Source organism: Pelobates fuscus, chromosome 5 (assembly GCF_036172605.1).
Source record: "Pelobates fuscus isolate aPelFus1 chromosome 5, aPelFus1.pri, whole genome shotgun sequence".
Classification (NCBI taxonomy): domain Eukaryota; kingdom Metazoa; phylum Chordata; class Amphibia; order Anura; family Pelobatidae; genus Pelobates; species Pelobates fuscus.
In genome coordinates this window covers 83,119,581-83,146,772 of record NC_086321.1, presented here as the reverse complement: position 1 = coordinate 83,146,772, position 27,192 = coordinate 83,119,581, and the positions used below count along the sequence as shown (strand labels likewise).

Sequence of the window (27,192 nt, the reverse complement as noted above, 5' to 3'; positions counted from 1 at the left end):
ACAAGATCCAAGATATCATAAGCTGTCACATTAAAGATGGTAAAATCTCCTGCCCAAAGGAAAACTAGAAGAAAGAAATATCAATTATCACCTCAAAAGTCATCTAAAATTTGCTTGATTTGTGCTTATTTTTTTATTTAGTTATATTTTTCTTAACCATATTTCGCCTCCTGCTGGAAATTCTGCAGCTGAACAACTTAGTAAAACTCATTGTTGAACACTGAGAGTATTGGAAATCAAACTTTTTGTGATCCTTCTGATCAGTTTTTATTTTAAATGGGTCATGTTAGGATTGGAAACTGTTTGTGAATATTGTAATTTTGTTACAGAATTCATCAAACGGAAAATCATTCATCTCAGGGCCTTTTGTGAATAGACACCTAAATAAACCACAAACCACAAACCACACAGCATTATTTGTGCAGCTTTAGATCATAAAATTACAACTGGGGCCTTGTTTAACATAATTCACACTTATTTTGACATAATTTTATTTCAATAAAACACAGAAGATAAGGCATAGACTCACACCTGGTGTTAGAAATAATCTTTATGTATACATGTTCTCTAACAAATTTGAATAACCACTAAATACTTAACTGGAACATCCAACATAACGTGTGCTGATAATTAGGGTCAACATTTTATTTTCTGTCCGTACAAATTCAGGTAATAAATAGAGTAATTGACATTTTATTGACAACCTAATTTCTTAAATGGAATATATATATATATATATATATATATATATATATATATATATATATATATATATATATATTTATTTCATAAGGTATATTTTTAAACATAGTATAAACACAGCTGTCCCAAGACAGTGGTTTTACAACTCTCATAGCATGCCATGCAAAATATGCAAAAATGCATAAAGAGAATTGGCACTTTTTCAAATTTCTGACTTGCAATTCCGCAAGTCCTCTGCACAATGACTGGATGTGTTATAACAAATCTTTTTTTTGCCAGGCATTGCTTGTGATCTGAATGAATGAATGCCCCGCCATGGGATGTGAGTTTTTTTTTTTTGCTCTATTAAGACTCTTCAGTATGGCATAGTTGGCATCGGGCTTGGTTTAATTTTGCAATTCTCTCTGACATCAAACTGAACAACTTGAAGCTGGGGTGAGATGAATGTTTAAAAATACTGTCTGTGCTAATTTGAGCAGTTTGTACATTTTTAAATTGCTGTATTAAATTATATTTTGATTATATATCATACTTAAAATAGTATAGCATGAACTTGCAACATGAAGGAATCAATAAATGGATATGTTTAATTGAGAGAGTGTTTATATCTCCCTTGGAGAGATGTGATCTATAAATAAAATATTATTCTAATGTTATAGGAAAGTTGGACTAACTTATCGTGACCAAATAAAGTTTTACAGTTTTAAAATGAATAAATCAAAAATGCATGGTTGTTAGTGATATATGGGAGATGTCTCTGGTTTTTACATCACTGAGATCAAAAGGCATCTCCTGTGGCCACATGGAAAAAACTCAGCCAAGGAATTTGCTTTTTAGTTTTTGTTATGAATAATGGTACCATATTTAATCTAATTCTCTATTATTATGTTTTTGTTCAAGTTGCTAAACACAAAACATGCCGTTTCCTTCTAATTCAAAAAGAAACTGTTTCCAAACATTCATTAATGGGAGACCAGCATCTTCCTGTCATCCTGGTAGCTATGCTGTGTGTTTATGAGTGTGTATTTTATAGACAGATCAATTTATAAACACATTTATTGTCATTATTATCATTATCACAATTGTGAAGTTGACACTGGTATTGTACCATATTTTTAACTATGTGTAAACTCTTTATTTTCAGTTTCATCTGTGATATAACAGCAAATATTTGTCTGGTTGTTTCAAACCGATTGTAACAATGTCTCTAGTCTACAAGAACAGGAGTCACTTTTTCCTCTAAGCTTTCAGTTTGCATGTTTGGCTCTGCTCTGTGGGAAGTTTCTGCTTTCCTAGAAAGTAATATGTTTGTTAAGTACCAGGAAACAATAGGTATTTTTCAGACGATAATGACAAGTAATTAACTGCAAACAACCCCATTACAAAAATTAGATGTGTTTTACACGCCATTCCACTTCTAAAGGGAAAAAGCAATTGAAAGTGAGTTTTATGGTGATTGCTTAACACAACCTGAGTAAGTAAACACAGGTCAAGTACTTTACATTAACGTAAAAAGCTAAAGATTAAACAAATGAATGGCTGTGGGTTATCACTGTGTTCATGGGAAATGGGGGGAAACGTTGATTTCATATTTATGATTAACGCCTACACTAGACTACACATTTCCTTTGTTATTGTCGTTAACGGGATCACTGCTGAAGTAGATCTTGAAGAAAAAAAGGCAGAATTTGATGCAGTGGCTGAGGTTTTGCTAATCTAAACTCTTCCTAATCCCTGGCCTCCCATACATGGCCTCCCTCTCTGTGCAGCTCCCTGTTACAAATCAGGGGCGATGTCGAAACTCTGTATCTGTTGATGCTTACTGCTTAGTGGGGGGTTGTTTTTTACCCTCTCCTCTCTCACTTTCCTCTTCCTCTAAAGTAATTCTGAGTTTGTGGAACTGACAGAGCAATCATGCCATAAAGTAAGCATGTGTATCTGTTTGAATGACACATTTATGTATTTCTATGAGTGTGTCTATGTAAATGTGTTTAAGTCTGCATGTGTGTCTGTGTGTATTACACATGTATGTATATTTTATCAGTGTGTCTGTCTGTATGTGTGCTGTTAATGTGCTAATACTTTGTTATGATGCATTCATTTCAAGAAATAATTATTTGTAAAAATGGCAAAGGGATTTACCTATCAAACAGCAAATTCCGGTGAAATTAAACTGTATTGAAAAATGTTATTCTAAAACAAGTGAGAAGTAAACACGATCTTATTTACCTATTTTTCCATCTGGGAAATGTTGTCCTTCATTTGAAATTTAATTGTTAAAGGTACACTCTAGCCACCATTACAACTTCACTGGAAAGAAGATGTTATGGTGCAAGCAAGTCCATGGCACCGGCCTTCCCTCAGTCAAGATCCCAATCACTCTGCCCCTTCAATTCCATTCTAGTTTGAGGCTTCAGGAAGTACTATTCTATTGGACACTCTCAGCCATTCAGCGGCACTCAGCAATAGGTTTCCTGATTTAGGTCTCAGACTGGAATAGTAGTTGCAGAGCAATCGAGTACAGGCCTGAAACTGTTTTCCCCTCTGTGGTTTGGAGGGCGGATTTGAGTCAGATAGGACCATCTCACACCTTAACAACTTCATTCCCATGAAGTTGCTATGGTGCTCTGAGTGCTCCTTTAATTCACTCCAAAATCATTTGAAAAATCTAAAAGCCAAGAAGGGCCAATAACCTTTGATCTGTGTTGACTAAAATGCATACAAAAATCTTCAGTTGTCAGTTTTATTTTATTAGATTGTGTAAAAGTTGGTAATAGGGTAATGCAAAATCAGTAAACATTTCATAACATTTTAGCGAATAAATCTCAAAGTGTTTAAATCAAGTGCATTGTTATAAACTGTCGTACTGTTTATTGTACTGCAAAATTCTACTTTACTTCATGCATCAAAGAACTTAAAACATAAACCCTTATCAGCTGACAATACTTAATTTAGCTAGAACATCACAATCTTTTTTTTTTATTCACTTTTTATAAAAAGAATACTCTGTTTAAAATGTAGAGTGAACTATAAATAGCTATTTTTAAACTGTTATCACTCCTATCCCACTCAAATCTCCCCTCCAGCCACCAGAGGGGATTTTTTTTTTCCCAGGCTTTTGTTTGATTATTAACTGAGTTTCACCTTTAAATTTGGATGGGTAATTAGAGATGTCTAGATGTTTGTGTTTCTCACTTCTGAAGAGTTGGGATGTTGTGATAACTTGATAAGATTTGGGAGCTCAGAGTGCCAGACTTGGAACTTGAGGTCTCAAGAAGGAGGGCTGGGGGTTTCTGTGTCATCAGAAATTCTAAAGTGGAAGCAAGTGAAAATTATCTGTATACCTAAACAGATAAGGAAATTCCTAAACGTCTTGATGGAAGTGTCCTTGTCAATCATTATGCTGTTGATATAACATTTGGAAGCTATTTTCCTGGTAATACAGAGCTAATTGTATGCAGCACCGAATGAGTTAACCACTAATTAAATACCTACCCCATGCTGTGAAGTTAATGTTTACTTCAAATTACCTTTATATGTGTATGGTACACAATAAGTAAGAAATAGATTTGTTCTACAGATTTGTTTTAGCCATCACTACATTATCAAGCACATAAAAATCCACAAAGATTAGAGAAATGCATAGGAAAATTCCATTTTTATTGTTCACCCATAATTTATTTACAAATACACATTATATTTTATATACATTGCACATTTACATGGTAAAAAAAGTACAAAACTATATATTTAAATGAATTTATATTTAACTTGCCATGTTTGAAAATATAAAATTGAATCAGAGAGAAAGAAAAAAAAAAGTTTGTATTATGGAAAGCAAGAAACTTGAACTGATAATGTGATGCTATATTTCACAACAAATAGCTTTGCATTGGATTGAGTTAACTGGATGAAATCCACAAATATCTCTATACTGCTAATACCATCAATAAACCCTAGGCAGTCGCCGGGCTCTCTCTCCAATGATTAATCCATGGAATATGCAGACTCTTTATAAATTACAATAATATGTCCTCGTTGCCAAATCATGTGAACTGAATAGAATAATTGGAATGGGAGAATATTTTACTAAAAACCTTGCATTTCTTTTAGTAGTATAGCTCTAATGAAATATGTTTTTGGTCAGTCTAAATTTCTTGTAAACAAAATCCAAAAGATATATGTACAGAACTAGAAAAAAAATAAATAAAACACGGAAACTGACATGCAAGTGTGTTGAAGAAAAAGCAGTATAAAATTAATGACTTATGAGTCCATTCACTAAACAGCGAGTTGACAAACCAGCTTGCAATATTTACACCGAAACAGCGAAGTAGAGAAAAAAAAAAATCTAACGACTAAAATTGAGATTTTTTTTTTCTTAAGCAGCTAGTTTGTTTTACAGTTTTCAAACCTGTTGTCTACTTGCCACAACTAACTGTAAAGTAAATAAACACCTAAGAATGGACAGTAATGGACCAGCTATAGGAATGGATTTACAAGAAAAACTTTACTGTACAAGGAAAGATATCTCACAATAAATAAACACTGTTCTTCCTTTGACGAATATATTTTCTTCAAAACAAGGTGTACAGTCAAAACAGACATTGTATGTATAAATTATAAAACATGACACAGTATAAATAAATGTCTACCAAGACTCAACTATATGTATACTTTTTTCCCAAAATAAATAAGCATACACTTATATACATTATGGACATAATTTCTTGCCCAAGGGCTGTTCCAACAATTTTGGAGGTTTACCAGTGGACTGGAGATAAAGGAAAGCTGTAATCCGGGTCCTCTTCTTCATCTTCCTCCTCCGTATCTTCATTAATGGCTATATAGGGGAATATAGGGGAGCTGTTGTTTAAATAAAGTCAACAACAGCGCAGAAGCATTTTTCACAACCCTCTGAACAGCCATAATACAGCGTTGCATTGTATGTGACTTGCAGTGATGCGCTTTTGCATCGTTTAAGTAATACTTTTGTTTTGTTTGTTTTACTTAATCTATGAAGTCTTAACTGCAGCAAGTTCTGAAGAATCAATGGATCAGGCTTTTATTGCAGATTCCTGTAATCAGACAAAAAGCGCTCGTGTTCTAGGTGGACTGCTTGTGTCCTCAAAGTTAGTAGAGGGCCTCTGCACAAAGACACAACCCAGAGCTACCAGTGAGAGTCTCATGGAGTTAATTCACTCAAAGCGTTAATGAAGCATTCAGCGAAGCACATAGAAGCGAATTAGAAAGATATAAGGAAAAGATATTCTCAGGCAACCCCTTGTAAATAAGTTGACTTTTTCCCTGCACATTTGAAAGTCTTGCAAGCAGCTTTACTGCAGAAAATCGAGATGGTATATTATCTAACAATTGGACTGATCCAATAAAATCTTTAGTCATTCTAGTCTTCATTACGGAGGGGTTGCCTTTAGAAATCTTAGAATTGTTTTCAGTAATTCACTTACAGTTGCAAGATCCGCTGTGTTTGACTTCCAAAAGTACTCCCAAGGAGCAGGCAGCGTGCTTCATGGCACACTCGCTTGGGTAAGTGGTGTTATCGCTGGCACACACTGAGTCATCAGATTTACTATCTGCGCACAGTTCATCACAAAGGGCACAGCGACCTCTGCCAACTCTACTGTCCCACAGGCACTTCTTCCCAGCATTGCACTGGATGTCCTCGCAAGATTTGGCCTCTGTAGATAAAATAAGAAGTGTAAGGTAGTATGGCATACAATAAGTGAGGCATAAGCTGGTTCATGACATTAAATTAACACCTTGTGTAGATTAAGGTAACAACAACTGCAAAACTAAAATCCACCTATGTTTCAATGGTTCCTATAGGGTAGCAAACACATTCATAAAATACTGAGCTGGAGTTTTATCTATTGTATACATGAATATTATTAGATGTCACCACACACCACAAATGTAGTATGTCCAGAACATTCCAGGGAGCACAACTGGTGTCTGATGATACTCATTGACGCCAGAATATTAATCAAGGCTTTGTCCCTGTGATTGAATTGGTTGAATTTGAATAAATTACAACACTGCTTTTTTTTAAATTATGTTTCTTGTGTTGCAAATGACGGACCACACGGATCTGGAAGGTTCTGTTCCAACTAAGAATGCTATTTATTAGTACAAATTCTCCCCTATAAATGATAATATGACAAGAACAATAAAAGAAGATAATACTCTGTGTTTATTTAACCAATGTGCCAAACCAATGTAAATATAAGGGTTGCATGTGTAACTGTGGTAAGCTAACTGGTTTCTGTTTTTCTAATATGTTTTGTCATAAATAATAGTTTTTTTCTTTTACCCGCTTCTGGTTACAGTTTTCCAGCTTTATAGATAAAAGTGATTTAAGGTTTAGAACACCATGAGTTAACACATCATAGTGGTTCACAGCTATATTTACATAATCAAGTTTTTTAGGCAAGTAACTAAGACCAATACATAAGCAGCCTATTTCAACATATATGATTTTAACATTATGAATTCATTACGTAATGTATAGTACAAATGTTAAAAAAGGACTTTAGCTTAACATACCCTGTTAATTATGGGAGAAAATTAAAAAGTGGCAAAAAAAATCTCTTCATTGTGAAATCTCAAAAAATAACAATATATACAGCAGATAGAAACCATTGTTTTTTGCTTTCTTAGTATTAATTTAACTATCAATGTTGAAAGGAACATTAATTTTTCTCAATTCCTGTCTGTGTTCATTTGCATGTCAAACTGGGAACTCTGGGAGAGTCATGAAAATATAGTTTCATGAGTTTCAGTGCCCACCGAAGACTTTCCAAAGCCCAGCTTGAGATATGCAGGTGATGAACAACAGTAATTTATATATATATATATATATATACATACACACACACACTCACTCTCTCTCTCTCCATACAAAGCCGTACACATACAAATAAGAAATGTGTATGTCAGCAAAACAGATCTGCTAAATAAGCAGTGAATAATGAATTCATACAGAAATGTTGAGTGTGATAGATGTACTTACTTATGCATTTTCCCTCATAGGCCAATCCAATGGATTTACCCAGCAGGCAGGTGGCCTTCCTCAGATGACATGCGCTGGCATAGGTTATTCCATCATTCCCACAAAGATATTGCTCAGGTGAGGTGGGCTCCGGACAAATGCGGTTACATGTTACACAGTAAGCATTATTGGTTTGATCCACAACACACGTGGAACTTCCTGGACATAGTACATCTCTGCAGGTCTCTGAAATAAGCACATTGACATACAATGGTCACTAGGAGGGTCGTCTAACATACACTGATTTATCTTCCAAGAAAAGTAAAACACTGTCATCTAATCTGTCATAAAATATTATAGTTTATAAACAAGTAATATTAAACTAAGGCTACTTTATGTGGTATTTATGCAATTGCCTTTTATCCTAGGTTGGAAATCACATCAGGATCATCAATGTGTTCCTATTGTTTGATAATATTTATCAGGTCCCAGGCAACTGTCCAGAAGCTACGTTTTTCCCCCCAAGTGTTTTTGGACCTATCACACCGAGAATAATTTGTTTTATTATACGGTTCTACAAATTAATAATGTTAACGTAATTTAATGAGTTACTGTGCTAAATTTACAACTGGGGAATGACTTCATAAACCAATGTCATTTGCAAAACTTCTGTCCCTCCTTTAAAAAAATTAGAAAAAATATGAACTAATTTATAGTTATTTATTGTATAAATTGTCTTCATTTTATCTCTCGCATTCTCTTTCATACATTATTTGGCCACGCTTTTAACCTTTCCTCTGTTCTCTCATTTTTCTATTCTATATCTTCTCCCCTCTTCATTTCTTTACTTCTCTTCCCATCCCATCGTTCAATTTAAGTCCCTCTCTGCTTTGTTAATTCAAATGTCATAGAACAATAGGACAAATGTATCTATTTAAACATAAGTCAAAGTGTACGTTTGTATTTATGTATCTGTCTTCATGCATGAATGCCACATATAACTTTTTGCTATCCATTGCCCACTTGAGGGTTTTTTTCTGGGATCAGCTCTATAAATAAGCTTTAATAGTGTCCAGACAGCATGTCCATGCATTCCTATAGGACGTACTTTTGCATTTCCCTTGGTACTGCACATCCAGCTCTGGGATGCTTCTGCATTTTGCCTTTAGGAGAGCACATTCGTCCTTATAGGTTTTTCCATCTAATCCGCACACAGGTCCTTTCCATGTGATGTTGGAGCAATCCGGGGCACATACACATCTTGGTTTATTCTTTTTATTCATTTTACACTTTTTTCCAAGCCCACAATCCACGTTCTCGCACGTTTCTGGGTGTAAAAAGAGATCCTATTAGCCACATTTCAAAGTGATTTAGTGATACTGTTTATGACTCAAGTTATTTGACATGAATACAAGAAAAAGTTGTTTCCAAAGTCTGTTAAAAAGATATGTACCCTGTTACGGGTTCATATACCAAAGAATAGCCTTTCAAATCATAAAATCTTAAGATTGTAAAAACGTAAACCACAAAAAGTGCTGTCACGCATTTCTCCAGTCTCCTGACACTTGGACTGAACTATCCCCCCCCCTAATAGCTATAACAGCACACAGTATCTACACAGGGAACACAACTTCTTCCAGAGAGCTGATTCAAAATTGAGTGCAGATGTCCTATACATTTAATAAATCCCTCCGTGAAAAATAACACTTAATAATCAACTCTAGGTGGCCACAATCTGCAAACTGTATCCTAAGACTAGGAGGGTATCTGCCTATCTCACTTATACATAGATAAAATCTGTGGATAGATATAAGAAAACAGATAAAAAGGACAGATAGACAAATACAACAATATATAGAAAATAAAATGTTGCATACTTATTTAATATTTCTCAGCCAGCCCAGACCTGCTTGGGGAAACCTAGCATACTAACTATGTTTAGAGAACTAGTATATTGCCTTTAAGACCACCTAGAGTGAGCACTTAGACACTAAGATCAGGGTAAACTAACTTTCATTCCTAATGCTAACACATAGACTAGAGGCATTGCTATTCATTCTGGCAGACAAGTAGTTAATCAAAAGAGTGAAATCGATCTACCTTTGCACGGTATGCAGTGTGGGGCCCCGCCGTTAAATATCAACCACTTGAAAAGGGTACTGTTGGGTACATCTTCCTCTGTCCATGATGTGCCCAGCCTGCCAGTCTTGCAGCATTCTTCTTTGCTCAGATCAGTCCTGTAGAGAACCTGGCACCGACCATTCTTCGACTGCTGAAGCCAACAATTGCCAGCTGCAAGACACAGCCCCAGCCATATCAGTGTCACTTAGCAATGACCCAGACACAACACGTGTCTCCACACTCACTCCGCTAGACTGTTTACTTTTATTGTCCCGTTTCATAACCTGCAGTAGTAACAGCAGTCTGTCCCAAGCCTGACCAGCATTAACCCATTGAGTGAGGAGCCCAACCTGGCCCTGAAGAGTTAAACGCTCCACACACTCAGCTATTTACACAGATCGGCAAAATAATAATAATAATAATAATAATAATAATAATAATTAAAGATATAATGAAAATGAACCAACAACAAAAAAGATATTTTTGTACAATGAAAAGGAATGTAATTAAATGCATTGCACTGCCCCGTGCGTCACATGAAATACCTTTCTTGTTGTTACATTTCGTTTTGTATCCAACACATTTTGCAATCTGAGTGGATTTAGAACACATGTATGTATTACTAAACTCTTTCGAAATCACTGACTTCTGCAGGCTGTCTGGATGCATTCTCACTGAGAAAACTAAAACTTAACAGGCGTTCAGAAAACCCAAAGTGTATGAAAACATCCACATAAAATCTAATTGAATAATGCACATCGCGCTCAAACCACTAGATTAGGTTGGAAGTTCAAAGATTCCAGAGACTATGAAGCACGCATAAGGAGTTCTGCGTCATGTGCGCAAATGTCTCGCAATCCCAAGTTCCTTCGATAAAATAAACTTTTATAAAAAAAAAAAGAAAAAAATCCGTTTCAGGAAAAAAACAGGAAAAAATAAATGAAAATAAAATATAATAGTAATATAGATAAAACATATGTTTCATTTGTTTTAAAGGCAAGCACGCAAAATCCCCTTATAAAATCCAGGCACACAATGGGTTAAACATTAATGTCAGCGCTCAGTTATCTATCGGAATTCAATAGTCTGACCTCAATGATATGTGTACAACTCCAATCTCCACAAATTGCTAGAGTACACACTGCTTATGCAGAATACGATAGAACACCTACAGATCAGCAATAGATCCAAATGTTTCCCAGACCTGTGCATGTTTTATTTTTTTCTTATTATTATTATTATTTATTTTTTTTACTAGCACACAAATTCTAATACACCTCAAACTCTGTATACAAATATCAAACTATATAAAAAAAAATACAAATCCTAAAAAAATAATACAAAATGAAAATCTTGAATCAGAAAGTAAAAAGTGGTTATTTTTTTTTTTTTTTGGTTTTTTTTTCTGCTTACCCTGAGCTGTGTGATCTTCCATGAAGTGACACATAGAGATAGTCAGAAGAAAAAGCATGCTTGGGTGAAATATCTGGTATAACATCCTCCTGGGTCCAGACAGTGAAAGGAGCGATCTCAAAGTGGATGGAGAGATGATTGAGAGGAGATAGTACACAGGACTGTGGGCTCTGATTATGATCGCTCTATTGAATGAACGTCAGCCTCCCAATGCAGTCTCTCTTTAAATCTTTAAGGGGGTCTTAGCTGTCTGCGGTGGGCGGTCTGTGAGTTTAGGGGGTGGGGAAATTTTAAAAAAATTCACAGTGAATCAGGTGACATTTTTCCACCTTCTGCAAACCCTTTTCCAAATAAATGGGGAAGGTATATCCAAAGTGAACTGTTAAAGAAAAGACTATTTGCTCAGTGTCAGCAGCCCAGGGAAAAGTCACACAAACTTCAGCAGGAAACTTAGAGGATGAACTCAGAGAATGAGATGCAGACTATCTAGTTTTCCTGCAAAGGAGTGTGAAGTCTTGAGTTGAAAATGCAGCTGAAGAGGAGAGTGTAACTATGATCTCTCACTACCAAAATCCTTCTGCTCTTCTTGGGCTCCAGACAACAGCTTTCAAATGTTGACACCTCCATCCAGCCTTTGGTCACATTGAAATAACTTGAGCAGATCAGAGTTGCTGTAACATGTAATCAGAGTTCTTGAAGATTTTTGGATCCCCTGACAGTAACTTACCTCCCCCTTACATCCACACCCAGTTATCAAACACTCCCAACACCTCTAAACAGCCTCACGTATGTATAACTTTAGTCCTCTTAAAGCTTGCTAGAATTAAATTGACAAATAAATAATACATATATATATATATATATATATATATCTATCTCTCTTTTAAAAAAAAAAAACTCACAACACTAAATGAATACAATAAATAAATGTATATGCCCTCAGTGGGCAATTAAATGCATACTCCTTTGAAATTCAAAGAGTTAATATTTTTTCATTTTTTTTTAACCCAATTGACAATCTTTTCACTCGTTATGTCTGGAGTATTAGACAGGAATGGGCTCACGTAGGCGGTCTCAGAGATTGACCCACGGATAATGGACTTCTGTAGGGCTAGTTTATTAAGTACAGTCTGGCATTCTTTATTTGAAGTTGGCGGAGTCTCATTTATAACATTTTTGGCACAGCTAAATGAAACTGAGTAGGCGATATTTCCTTTTATACAAAACGATTACTTAACGGAAAATGGTATCTGTTGACTAAAAAGCTGCCCTTTCTGTCTCTCTCTCTCTCTGCAAATTTCCTATTCTTCTCCTGCCTGCTCTCCAAAAAGGACAACAGACACTAAACTATGCAGACTAAATTCTTCAACATTGCCAGGTCGCTGGGATTTGTACCCTTGCTACAGATCTCTTCCCTGTGCCTTTGACTGCAAATAACTCAGCGATAACAGATTTTTTTCCACCAACTGCAGGAGATACTACTAATCTTTTAATAAAAGATCCCATTACAATGGGATCTGTCTGAGTACACTATAATAGATCCAGGAATACAGCAGTGCTAATATTAGAAGACAGTTGTTTGGGTTGTTACAGTCTGACCAGACTCCTGTGTTCTTTACTCATTAGGGTCTGCTGACACAAAGTGCTATGGCACCATCTGCAGGCACATGTTAAAGCAGCCTGGTATATGGCTGACCCCACTACACCCCCTCCCAGTCACCCTCCCCATCCTTCTTCTTACTTCTGGGGCATTTTGCTCATTCACAAACGTTTTAGGACTGAATCATGTCCCTTTTCAGTTTCCCCACTCCTCCTGCCATTTATAAGATACGAGGTTGATTAGTGCCCTCTATTGGCAGATGACATTTTTTTTTTAATTGATAGCTAACATTCTAAATGTTTAAACTCAGCAGCTTTTCACTTAAGAATTCCCTCTAAGCGTCTTGTATTTGCAGACACAAATATCTTTGAGATATTATTTCTTTGTCATTTGACAATCTGCGACTGTGTATTTCTTTGTTTATGTACCTAATTATGCATATGTGGTTATTGTCTATATGTTTATTCATATATGTGTTGGTGTGATTTTTTTATGTTTGTCTTTGTAAATGATGTTGTGTACTTGTATATTTGAGCTTATCTGTGAGATGATATGTTTACATAAGGCTTTGCATGTGTATATTTGCGTGTGTATGTGATTATTTTATGTGTCCATGTGGTTGTGTATATATGTGTGTCTGTGTGATTTTCTGTGTGTCCATGTGTGGTTCTACATGTATATGTATGTCTGTGTGATTTTCTGTGTTTACATGTGTGGGTCTACATGTATATGTGTGACTGTGTAATTTCCTGTGTGTCCATGTGTGGGTTTACATGTATATGTATGTCTGTGTAATTTTCTGTGTGTCCATCTGTATATATGTGTCTTTGTGATTTTCTGTGTGTCCATGTGTAGATCTACATGTATATGTATGTCTGTGTGATTTCCTATGTGTCCATGTGGGTCTATTTGTATAAATGTGGCTGTTTGATTATCTTAATATGTGATTGTGTATATGTGTCTCAGTTTAATTTTCTATATGTGTCCATGTGTTTGTGCATTTGTGTCTCTCTGATTTTCTATGTGTGTCCAAGTGTATATCTATACGTGTCACTGCGAGGGAGGTTAAATAAAGACACTCAACTACTAATAATCAAACACATGTAAGGCAGCCACATAACAACATGTAGCTATGGTTCTAAAGTTACCACTACACCAATCTGTGGTTAGGAAGTAACACCGCACACTCTAGTGATGTGAAGGGTCAGGTTCTGGAACCTTTCACAGTGTGGTTTTGCGCTGATTCCATTCATAAAAACAAGGGCTAGGCTGGGTGACTTATTGCAATAAAAGACTGCCCTTTCACCTGCCTTCTTCAAATCTGACCCATATGAAGTGAAATTTGTGGTCTGCACTCAGTCCCAGCGGACAGTAGCACACTGCCACATCATAAAACTAGCACACACATAATTAAGGAGCTTGGCACCATTGGTGGAGCAATGACAGAGTGCAGTCTGCCCATGAGAGGGTGGCCTCTGCAGGTCAGGGTTGAGGTCATTGGCCGGGCAATGCGAGGAGAAGAATTGCTTCTCATGCCTGCTCCATCACCTCTCTCAGTCTAAACAAAACCATCAGGATGTTAAAGAGGTAATCCCCCCCCCCTTACCTCCCCCCTGCTGCACCTTGATTAGTATCGATTGACTGAATGTGTACCCAATAATTGATTTGATGATGGGAGAGGGTGTCTGAGTACTGATTGAGTTTATTTGCTGTGGGTTGCAAAGTTAAAGTGGGAATAATATTTGCCTATATCCCACACATTTATTTCTCCACAACAAGGTCAATGGGATTACATCAGTGACCGGGGTCTGCCACCTGCTTTATAACGTTGCACGACCCATGTTGCCACTGTCTCTGATTAGGGACATTTAATCCATGTGTTAAAACTGTATTGTCATTGCAAATCAAAGCCAGCACATTCATTTATATACATCAAGGATTGGAAAAAATGTACTCCCTTTGCCAGCAAATGTCTGTAACTTAGTAGCATGAAGAGGCAAGTGAGTATAGTTTAAATGAATGTGTTCACTAGAGGGAAACATTTCTGTTATAAAGAAAACATTGTACTGTTTTTAATGTTTTGTAGATCTATAAAGTCACCCCAAACACATTTTGTACTCACTTTCTGAACATCACCTCTAAGCAACATATATTCATGGTTTCTGTGCACGTTTATGTTATTTGGTTTGGGCAAAAAGCATAATCAGCATGTTTAGTACAATAATATATAATATAGTTAGGATGAAGAATAGTTTTAAAACATTAATGAGGCATATCTAAAGTCTTGTGTGTTTTAGATCCTACTTTGAGTGCTTATACATTTCATTTATTTGAGAAATATAAATAATTCTGCATCTATCTGTCTCTCTGTCCGCCTGCTTTCCTGCCTGTCTGTCTATGTCTTCCTATCATCTATTATGATTAAAATTGCCATTATTTTATAAAGCTCATGTTTATTTATAAGTACCTTTACTCCTTTGTGATGGACATTATTAATGTCTGCTTTTTACAGAAGGTTTACCAGGTCTTTTGTTAGAAAATTAAATTTTGTTTAAATTCTTTGATTAATTAAAAAGAGGGAACTCTTTATTACTTAAATAAATATAAAATAATTTAGTTTTATTTATCATCCTGGAGGCAGCGGATCATCAAAAAGTTTGCTTATTTCCTTTAAACCATCATTGAAACAAACCAAGTTCTTCTAAAAGTAGGTAGCGATTTCCTGTTTTCATAAGACATGATGGGTGTATTTGTAAGGAAAATTATCTTTACCAAGTAAAACAATACAAAAGTTGCATGTACATTCATTTATTTTTCTTAGTTGTGTTTGGATAAACTAAGCATTTATATTAGTAGCTAACATTAAATGGGTTTTCTACATGTGAGCATAAATATCCTGAGTTAACATTTATGGTACAGTAACCTTGAAACTTCTAAAAATGACTGACCTAGATACTGTAAAAGATATGCACAGGCGATTCCAAGACACCTAAACTAAATATAGCCACAATTTACATCCTCTTCATCAATGACATTGTACTGACAGCAGAATGTGTATTACCAAGTTTCACTCTTAGATCACATCTACAGTGGGATTCTCTAAGGCACTGGCACCAGGAGACTAAAGAGCCCTTTTGAACGGTTGGCTTAACATGTTGGCAGTTAATTATATCACGGAGAAGTCTTGCACATAGAAAGCGTAAAATAACCCACCTTTTTCTTAGAAATCACCCTTGACAGTCAAGTCTGCTTATAAAAAACTATAATGATTTATGTTAGGTCTTTTTATAAATTGATTGTCCTTAAATGCTCCTTAAAGGTGTGGTTTCTCTAGTGTCCCATAAAATATTAAAAGTTAGATCCTCCATCACATAAAGTGAGGAAAGAAACAACTCATTTCATCTCTTTAATAAACTTTTTCTCCTTTAAAGAAAGCCTATAAGGTTTAATTGATATAATATGCTTCTATAGCAATAGTACCAACCTTCTTGTTTGATGTTGCTACATGAAAAATGCAACTTGTAGTTAAAGGGACACTCTAAGCACCAGGACCACTACAGATTAATGTTGTGCATATAATTAACTCTTTCTGGTGCAGGATGAGGAGTGTAAATACTGCTTTTTCGCAGAAAATGCAGCGTTTACATTGCTTCTTAAGGCCACCTCTAGTGGCTGTCACTCAGACAGCCACAGGAGGAACTTTCTGGCTTGGTACTGCAAACTTTACTTTAAGTACCTTCAGAAGATCGACTTGCAAAGTGCAATTTGTGTGCCAAGAAAGTGAGTATGGGGCGAGTAAAGGGTCATCTCACAAGTGCCGGTATGAAGCAATATTGGCAAGGACACCACATGTCTGTATTACTGAAGGAAGAAGAAGAACATACTAGGGGAGGCAGCAGGTCCATCTATCTGATTCTGCACAGTTTCCACAGTAAGTAAGAGACTGATTATTTGCTTTGCAGTTTTCTGTGCTATGGCTAGTGCATTGAACATTGCAAGTTTGCAACATAAGTTTAAAGAAGTAAGGAAAATATTGACCAAGATTGTTTGAAATAAAAATGAGTAATTTTTATTGACTATAATAAGGATGCAAGTAACTGATGCCTGCAGGTTTGCAAATTAATGTACCAAAACCCTTACCGGGAACCTGAACTATAATGTGTGTTTGGCTATCACATGACAAAGTACTAAAGCAAATACATTTAAAGTAAATTAAGCCCCAGGGACAAATGGTCATATATCCAAGTGTACTTATGGAGAATTGTATAATAATAGCCAGATTGTTTTTTTTTTTTTACATTCAAGGAAACAATTTTTTTTTCTATTGTGGTGCCAGATTATTAGTATACAGCAGATGTGGACGCCATGTTTAAAACGAACCAGTATCTCAACCTTGAAGGACTAGTATATCTTTGGGCAGTTTTGCGATTTGTGCGTAATGTATGCCAGTATATTTTATTATCCTACATTTAATGAACACTCCAAGCACCGTAACCACCACAGCACAGCTGGACTTACCTCAGACAGTGAGTTTCAAACTGTCTGTCAGAATAAGTGGAGACAGTTTGACTACTTACCATGGGGGTTGCCTGGATACTTCTAGCACAATAGCTGTACAGCACGCTATAGTGGTTGTGGTACTTGAAGTGGTCTTTTAAGTCGCATTCCTACAGACAAATGTATTTTCACTTTAAAATCCCTTTATGTTATTTTAGGGATCAGAATTAACTTGCTTTTGATACTTATCATTTAGTATGAAAATATAAATAAGGGGGAGCACTAGCTCTGCACAACAAAAAAACTTCAACATAGATCGATTTTATTTTTGTAATAGTTTATATGCTTTAATAATTCTTTTTAACAGTTTTATTAAAGCACTTCTGTTTCAAAAGGGAAAAGACTTTAAAGGTTTGTTTTGTTGGAACAATGTTTACTAGAAGTGAGAAACACAAAACTGATACCCACATATTCTTAAAATGTAGAAACCTGTAGGAATTTTCCTAGTGTATTTTTCTATATTTTAATTTTATTGGAAACAAAAGAAAAACATTTTACAGTCCTTTTTAAGTACAATAAAATTATCCATTGCAAAAATCTGATGAAAGTTATATAATTATGTCCAAAGAAAAATACAGCATCCTAGCCTCCTGCCCTGTTCTTTAAAGCAGTACCATGTAACTGGTGTGACGTGTGCTAGGTGTGCCACAGCATGGCTGCTGACAGCATTGCTGGATGTGCCACTGCCTCGCAAGAAGAAGTAGAAGCAAGTGTGCTGGTGAAGGGTGAACCTGTAGCATGTGCTGTGTGGGCAGTGCAACTCATAGCACACCCCAGGGGAACCTCGCTGGGTTCTATTACAGAGCTGTTAAGGAGGTAAGGTCATATTATGACCTACCTGCTCATTTGTTTAATGTTGCAGGTAGTCTGTCCTACCTGGGGTTCATCCCTGTACTTTTTCTTTCATTTGGAGACTCTCTCCCCTATTTATTTTGCTCCTCCTGTTTGACTTCCCACTTTTTCTCTCGTCTGTCCCCTCTCCTCTCTGTACCTTTTATCTCTCCTTGTCTTTTCTGACCTCTTCCCTTTTCTCCTCCTCTTTATTCTGATCTCCCTCTACCATGTTGCCTCTTTATGCGTTATTTTTTTGAAAAGCTATATAGTCTCTTATAGACATATTTGATGCAATAGGTCTATTGCAAACTATTTGATTATTAAATTTTTGAAAAAAAAAAACCCATTAAATACAAATTCACAAAAAATAGAAATTAAAAAAAAGCAATTACCTTGTATTACATCACCACATTATTATTTTACAACAAGTATATGTTAATTATACCATACAAATCGTCCTTTTCACACGTGTTTAGTGGAAACAAAATTAGGTAACTTAACTTTGGATATGCAGCTTCCCTCTGGTTATCTCCCAATATGGTCACCAATTACAAGATATAGACAAAAACATGCAGTTTTAGGGACTCAGCTGTTATCACTACAAAAGATAAATAAAACAAAAAAGTGCAATATTGTTTTGTTGATAAATAGCAAGACACTTCAAGGTTAAACTCACAAATTGGATGAAATATATGAGCCTTCACGGTGCCTCCCCTGCTTGTAGTGGGGGGTTGTGGCCTTCTCTTGCTTGTGGTCCCAGTTAGAAAGATTCAGGAACTCCAGTTCTTGTAGAAAATGCTTTATTGGCATATAATTATAAAATTAATAAAAGTAGAATAAAACCAATGGTCCTAGTCGTTTCGTCCTCCACAAAGGCTATTGGTCCTTGAGGAAGTCTTCTGTGGAGGACGAAACACGTAGGAGCATTTGTTTTATTCTACTTTTATTAATTTTATAATTATATTCCAATAAAGCATTTTCTACAAGAACTGGAGTTCCCGAATCTTTGTAATTAGGTCCACCAGCAGGAGAAGGCCACAACCCCCCATTACTAGCAGGGGAGGCACCCTGAAGGCACATATATTACATCCAATTTGTGAGTGTAACCTTGAAGTGTCTTGCTATTTAATAACAAAACAACATTATACTATGTTTTGTTTTATTTATCCTTTTTAGTGATAACAATTGAATCCCTAAAACTGCATATTTTTGTCTATATGTTGATTATATAAGTAAAATGTATGCATCTAGTTCTTATATTAGGTCAATAAAACTAAATGTAATGTCTGTGTATGCACTTTATTACTCATATTTTTAAATAAATACATATATATATATATATATATATATATATATATATATATATTTGCTTGTGCTGTGCCGCAGAATTATTTGAAAGAGCTTGGGTGTGCCTTGTGTGAGAAAAGGTTGAGGAGCACTGCCTTAAAGTATTTGGGACACAGGGGAGTGGAGGAACAAAGTAAAGAAGTAGAAAATAAATAAATACTATTCATATGTATATAACATACAGAATCCAGTACACTCACTCACTAAACACCAACTTCAAAGCTTACAAAATGCAATAGCAAAATAATGGGATTTAGTTACAGTATATATATATATTTATTCCATTTGTGTTCCCTAACTGATGCACGCATACAGTTCTCCTGTGACAGTGAGACCTACATAGAATATTTACTTCCTAAATGGAGAATTCACAAAAGCTTGTAAGAAAATTCTGTAAAAAAAAAGGTATTAGAAGATACTATGATATTATATTACATCTCTCTCTCTCTCTCTCTCTCTCTCTCTCTCTCTCTCTCATATAATGGTGTAGGGGTTGAACACAAAGAGATGCTAAGTTCTACATATCACAGTTTTTCCTCTGTACCCACTAATGCATGCATAATACAATGGGCACATCAGTAATGTGTGAGGTGTAGTGGCATCAAAAAGGAGTGCCAGTACTTAAACTGTTATTACCTCACAGTGACCTAGTGATGAACAACACGTATCTGTGAGGACACTTCGCAGCTGTATTTGTATTCATTGAGACATAATCCTCAGTGACAGGACAGGGGATGAAGCTAATGAAAGGAGTGGGGCTAATAGTAATTAGATAGTTACACCCTGTTGTGTCAAACTTCTGAACTGGTCAGCAAATATTGGATTTGAATTTCGCATTGGATAAACCTCACGGTTTAATAAATAGATCATTAAGGTTGCAGTAAATATCACAATCCCAGTTGGATTGATAGTTATAACATTCTAAATTATATTTCTAAATATTTCTGCAATTCTATGGCGTACTGATCCATTAATGGTCCAACATGCAATAGTATGGTGTACTGTTCCATTAATGGTCCACTTAGGATTGTTCTACCTAAGGTAGTATCAGTTGACCATACATCCCTCCGCCAACATATGTAGTGTTTTTGGTGACTGTATTTTATTTTATAATTCCAGTAAAGGCAAAGGTAAAGACTTCTGTGCTTGGATATTTTGTTGTGTATAGCTATACTATTGAGTGCATCAGTAATCTTGTGGCTGCCTGGGTTGATGAGAAGGTGTATTCCTTGTTAGAAGCTGAAGCCCGGCTTTCAAAAACAAAGTGGTGGAGTCAAAGCAATTCTCCACTTCATGCCATACCAGGGATAGCAGGCAGTGAAAGCCTCAGAATGTCTTATGAGAGGAGAGCTCTCAATCAATCGCTGCACAAATCTCTAGTATGAACTGGTATGACAAAAATAAATGAAGCATAATTTTTTTTTTTTTTAGCTGAAAATATGGTACACAGGACATAAAATGTCCACTTGCTCAATAGCCATTGACAATATATCCCTTGCAGTGGTGAGTACCTGCTAAGCCTGTGTAGTAGCATACAACTTTTGTTGAGAAATTATGAGCCCTGCTATACATTTCTAGTCTAAAAAAATTGTCTCTGATTGTACAAATAGAATATAATTTCTTTATTTTATTGCAGAAACATTGGTTAATAGTCTCTGCCAATCAGTTTCGAGCAGAATATTGTGATCTACTGAGCCCAGTTAAACAGAGGTTATTGAGTAAGGCATACGTTGTTTGCAAAAACCTTTGGTTAGGGTTTACACATTAAGCTTCAGTTATGCAATTGTAAGTTGTTTTGATTTGTCTTGTAGTCTTGTTGCATACATTAAGGTATTGACTTGTTTGGGGTTTTTAATTTTGATTCAGTAAAAGTAATAGTTTATGTTATTGTGGTGTGCATCCTTGCATATTACTTTTACAATAAGAGTTGTAATAACCAATTTAATACATTAGTGCCATTAAATAGCTATTAATTAGATACAAATACATCAAAATGGTAGTATAGTTTTGCTTGATAATGCTGGCTAGAGACAGGTTAATCAGCAGCACACACAGAAAAAATACCCACAAAAATGTGAGAATGAACATGGCTTGTTTGGTGTAAGTGGTTGTTGTTCTTGTATGTATAAGTATAATATAAAGCAGGGGTAGGCAACCTTTTAGCAGCACTGTGCCGATATAGGATTGTGATGTCCCGTAGCGTGCCGGTCCTATTTTTTTTTTAAATTGAGGTGTGTATGCTGCCGGATTCTGCTTGTGTTATTTATACTGTGTTACGGTACACCCTGGTATAAGAGGGGTTAATACCGCTGAGGACATTCCCTTTACGAATGAAGAAGCAGCTAACAGCAGTTCCAATTAACGGAACCATACGAAATCCTTCACGAAGCAAACAGCCGAACAAGTAAATCATATGAATCCAATACCCCCAAGTACGAGACCAAGCTCCGTATTGAGGTAACCCTCAATAAGCAGAGATCTGGTTTATTGAGGGATACCTGCCCGGTATTTATGCAGGTCTCCCACCTGGTGGACACTCCCCTAGGGGACCAGATGGAAGACTGGGACAATGTGGATACAGTAGCCAATCACAGTGGCACAAGCATAAACACTCTCATTTGATGTAGATAAACCCTCCTCTCTATCCTGGAGATAATTGGGAAATAATCCAATTATCTCCATGGATAGAGGCTAAACTCCATTTTGTACCTGAACATAAAAATACAATAAAATCAATAACTTTACATTACACGAACAGAATCCCCACATTCAACATATCCCCAGATAGCTGGGATCTGAGCACACATTATTACCGAATGCCGCTCAGATCCTATGCATACAGTTCATGGAGCCAAAGTCTTTCACATTGTCTTTCGTTATATGAATGGGCTGCATGGGATGGCTATCTGGGCTGCATCTATTCATGCCGGAAAGTACTGAACGGACCGACGTTTGTGTGTTGGATGGCAAAGAAGGGAGGTCGGCAGCTTCAGCGGTGTCCGTGCAAAATAGTGTCCGTTTTCAGTTCCATAGTTTGGGTGCCGAACACCGCTGGCCGTTCGGGACTTTAAAATGGCCGCCACCACATTGGAGTAACATGAACAGCAAACTCCCAACGTTCACCAATTAAGCTGCGGTTAACCGAAGGATAGACGAAGGCAATGGAATAGAGCATAGTTCCAAGACAGAGGGGTCTGTCACATACTGTAATTGCTTTGTATTGTTGTATTTGTGCGTATATGAGCTATTATATTGTATATGTTCAGGAGTTTGTGGTATTGTGTATGATACATATGAATGTGGGCTGTGTATGGGGGCTGCTTGTGGAATTGTGTGTGTGGGTGGATATGTCACATTGTGTGTTTGGTAGTGTGTGTATGTGTGGGGCTCTTTGGGGTATTGCATGTGGGGTTATGTGCATGTATGTGGATTGTTAGCCGGTTACTTTTGTGTGGATTGTATATATGTTTGTTTGTGGGCTGTTAGTATTGTTTGTATGAGGGGAGGGTTCTTGTGCATTTCTGTGTAAATCTAGCAGTGTAGGTGGCTTCCCTGGGTTCCAGTGGGGACCAAGCTGGCCAGGTACAGGTCAAGGACAGGAGCTGCAACAGCAGCTGCAGGCTGCTCTACTACATTGTGGATTCCCATTCACAAGTGTTGGGAGGAAGTGATCTGCAATGCATAAATTGAGGATTGTCCTTCACCACCTTTTCGTATTAGCAGATATCTGAAGTTTCACTGGGACTCCTGATAGCCAGAGCCTGTTTGGCTCTAGCAGCCTTGAGTGCCGTGCAAAGACACCTGGAGTGCCGTGCATGGCACTAGTGCCGTAGGTTGCCTACCCCTGATATAAAGTGTAGTGAAGGGGTGATGCATCACCTCTGGCTGGGCCTCGGGTTGCATTAAACTTAAATATATCACTGTTGGTGACTGTATAGTTGTATTACATATGTTGCTATTAGTTGGATATTTTTATATTGAATTATAAAAGATATTTTTTTCTAAAATTCAATTTACCTTTTATATTCTCTTAGAACAAAAGAACATATTTAGCACATTGAAAGAACAAAATTTCTCAGTAAAATGGAAGTAGGCTATCACACATCCTTGAAGGGTGTACTTATTGGTCAGTTAAATATATGTAAAAACTGATAAATAATATGCTGCATATTTGAGAAAACTTGAGAAACCTGACAAAAATGGGTCACTTCTTTATATTTTATTGTCACATCTTGTTTTCTAGTTCATGCATTTTATTACTTATGTACTTATTTACCTCATCTTCTTGGAAGCTAGTCTGTCTGCTTTTGTCATCTAAATACTTAATTTCATCTGGCTTGTATGTATGTTAAACAAGAGAAAACCAGAACACATATACAAGCACAGATTTATGGGAACATTATCTTATTGATGTAGCAACTGCTTAAAAGGGGATAGTTCTATGCAACTGAATAATGTGAGCAATTAAAAGAATATTGGACATAACACTAGATTAGTATATTCAGAGGTAACACTTCAAAACACAGGATCCAACATTCTGTCGGTGTTTTTTGGGGTACTGTAACTATATCTAGATCTAGTTTCTTCTAATCTGCTAATATGATAGAATAATACCAATAGTCAGTGTAGGAAGCATGATCCCATGCAGGATTTGAAAAATGTTAGTATGATAAAGTCTACTGTGCTACGAAATAGAACTTGTAGAGTAAAAGGTTTTAATGTAGAAATGGACAGAATACTTCTAAAGTGCTAAAGACATTTATGTTGTGTGTTAATCATGAGAGATTATGTCAGTTTTATATTTCAGACTTTGATTTGTAAAAAATCTACAGCAGTTGGTCAGTAAACAGTGAAAAGTTGTGGTGGATAGTATGGGTCATGTCATATATGAGTTTAAAGGAACATTGAAATGTTAGGAATACAAGGCTGTATTCCAAACACTATAGTGTCCTTCCACCCCTTTAACCTTCCCCTCTCTCTCCATAGCGACATAAAAGTAGACAGCTACTATAGGCAGTTTTAACCCTCAATGTAAACATTGCATTTTCTCTCAAATTGCAATGTTTTATATTGCAAGGTTAAACGAACAGGGACATGAGATGAAGTGGTCTGGGTGCCTCTATAGCTTATAAACTTGGTTTTTTAACTATATTTTTCAAACTATTTTTTTATATAGATGATAGTACATATAAGCAGCATATAAATTAGAATTATTGGTACATAAAATACATTTTCAAAAATAAGTTAACAGTAGTGATGTACCGAACTGTCCGCCGGCGAACAGTTCCCGGCGAACTTAGCGTGTTCGCGTTCGCCGCGGCGGGCGGACACATGCGCAGTTCGATCCGCCCCCTATTCGTCATCATTGGGCAAACTTTGACCCTGTGCCTCTCGGTCAGCAGACACATTCCAGCCAATCAGCAGCACTCCCTCCCTTCCACACCCTCCAACCTCCCTCCCAGCATCCATTTTCGATTCATTCTGAAGCTGCATGCTTAGTGAGAGGAGGGAAAGTTTAGCTGCTGCTGATTAGATAGGGAAATTGATAGCTAGGCTAGGGTATTCAGTGTCCACTACAATCCTGAAGGACTCATCTGATCTCTGCTGTAAGGACAGCACCCCAAAAAGCCCTTTTTAGGGCTATAACATCAGGCTGCTTTTTTTTTTTCCCTGTGTAATGTAATTGCAGGGGCCTGCCTGCCAGGTTCTGTGTGAGGTTCACATTGGATACTGTGCCTACTTGCCCAGTGCCACCACTCATATCTGTTTTAACAATTGGTTAAGGTTTAGATTTAAAATAAATAATTTGTTTTCACTGTAATAGAAGAGCAGTTGCCTGCCTGCCAGCTTCTGTGTCAGGTTGGATGCCTTGCCCTTTTGCACAGTCAGTGCCACCACTCATATCTGTTTTAACAATAGCTTAAGCTTTAGATTTTAAAGAAATCATTTTTTTTCACTGTAATAGAAGAGCAGTTGCCTGCCTGCCAGCTTCTGTGTCAGGTTGGATGCCTTGCCCATTTGCACAGTCAATGCCACCACTCATATCTGTTTTAACAATAGCTTAAGCTTTAGATTTTAAAGAAATCATTTTTTTTCACTGTAATAGAAGAGCAGTTGCCTGCCTGCCAGCTTCTGTGTCAGGTTGGATGCCTTGTCCATTTGCACAGTCAGTGCCACCACTCATATCTGTTTTAACAATAGCTTAAGCTTTAGATTTTAAAGAAATCATTTTTTTTCACTGTAATAGAAGAGCAGTTGCCTGCCTGTCAGCTTCTGTGTCAGGTTGGATGCCTTGCCCATTTGCACAGTCAGTGCCACCACTCATATCTGTTTTAACAATAGCTTAAGCTTTAGATTTTAAAGAAATCATTTTTTTTCACTGTAATAGAAGATCAGTTAGTTGTCTGCAAGCATCTGGGTGTCAGGCCTACTTCAGCGTGTGCTCTGCAGACCTGTGCCAGCGTGCTTTGACAGTTGCCAATCATATCTGGTGTCTCTTTAGCGTGCTTTTACAAAGAAAAAAGGTTTCCAGTGTAAGCTAATAGCAGCCAGTCAGTGTCCTTCAAGCGGCTCTGTCAGGCCTTCCTTCAGCGTGTGCCCTGCACAACCCTGCCAGCGTACTTTGACAATTGCCAATCATATCTGGTGTCTGTATAGCGTGCTTTTACAAAGAAAAAAGGTTTCCAGTGTAAGCTAATAGCAGCCAGTCAGTGTCCTTCAAGCGGCTCTGTCAGGCCTTCCTTCAGCGTGTGCCCTGCACAACCCTGCCAGCGTACTTTGACAATTGCCACTCATATCTGGTGTCTCTATAGCGTGCTTTTTCAAAGAAAAAAGGTTTCCAGTGTAAGCTAATAGCAGCCAGTCAGTGTCCTTCAAGCGGCTCTGTCAGGCCTTCCTTCAGCGTGTGCCCTGCACAACCCTGCCAGCGTACTTTGATAGTTGCCACTCATATCTGGTGTCTCTATAGCGTGCTTTTACAACCAAAATTTTGTTTCCACTGTAATAGAAGAGCAGTTGCCTGCCTGCCAGCTTCTGTGTGAGGTTCACAGTGGATACTGTGCCCTCTTGCCCAGTGCCACCACTCATATCTGTTTTTACAATAGCTTAAGCTTTAGATTTAAAAGAAATAATTTGTTTTCACTGTAATAGAAGAGCAGTTGCCTGCCTGCCAGCTTCTGTGTCAGGTTGGATGCCTTGCCCATTTGCACAGTCAGTGCCACCACTCATATCTGTTTTAACAATAGCTTAAGCTTTAGATTTTAAAGAAATCATTTTTTTTCACTGTAATAGAAGATCAGTTAGTTGTCTGCAAGCGTCTGGGTGTCAGGCCTACTTCAGCGTGTGCTCTGCAGACCTGTGCCAGCGTGCTTTGACAGTTGCCAATCATATCTGGTGTCTCTTTAGCGTGCTTTTACAAAGAAAAAAGGTTTCCAGTGTAAGCTAATAGCAGCCAGTCAGTGTCCTTCAAGCGGCTCTGTCAGGCCTTCCTTCAGCGTGTGCCCTGCACAACCCTGCCAGCGTACTTTGACAATTGCCAATCATATCTGGTGTCTGTATAGCGTGCTTTTACAAAGAAAAAAGGTTTCCAGTGTAAGCTAATAGCAGCCAG

At 36.9% G+C, this 27,192-nt stretch overlaps 1 protein-coding gene across 2 annotated transcripts; it reads right to left on the bottom strand.

The window, feature by feature from the left end:
* Positions 1-4,395: 4,395 nt before the first annotated feature.
* FST (follistatin) lies at positions 4,396-11,878 on the bottom strand. 2 transcript variants are annotated; one of them, XM_063456882.1, is made up of 6 exons: positions 11,246-11,878; positions 9,812-10,003; positions 8,820-9,038; positions 7,733-7,957; positions 6,171-6,401; positions 4,396-5,545 (listed from the first exon to the last, which is right to left on the bottom strand). In XM_063456882.1, exons 1-6 carry the CDS (start codon positions 11,328-11,330, stop codon positions 5,466-5,468), a joined length of 1,032 nt encoding a protein of 343 aa, XP_063312952.1. In that variant the 5' UTR covers positions 11,331-11,878; the 3' UTR covers positions 4,396-5,465. The 2 variants fall into 2 exon arrangements, with proteins under 2 accessions (XP_063312952.1, XP_063312951.1); XM_063456881.1 differs by having other exon boundaries at positions 5,452-5,849.
* Positions 11,879-27,192: the final 15,314 nt, after the last annotated feature.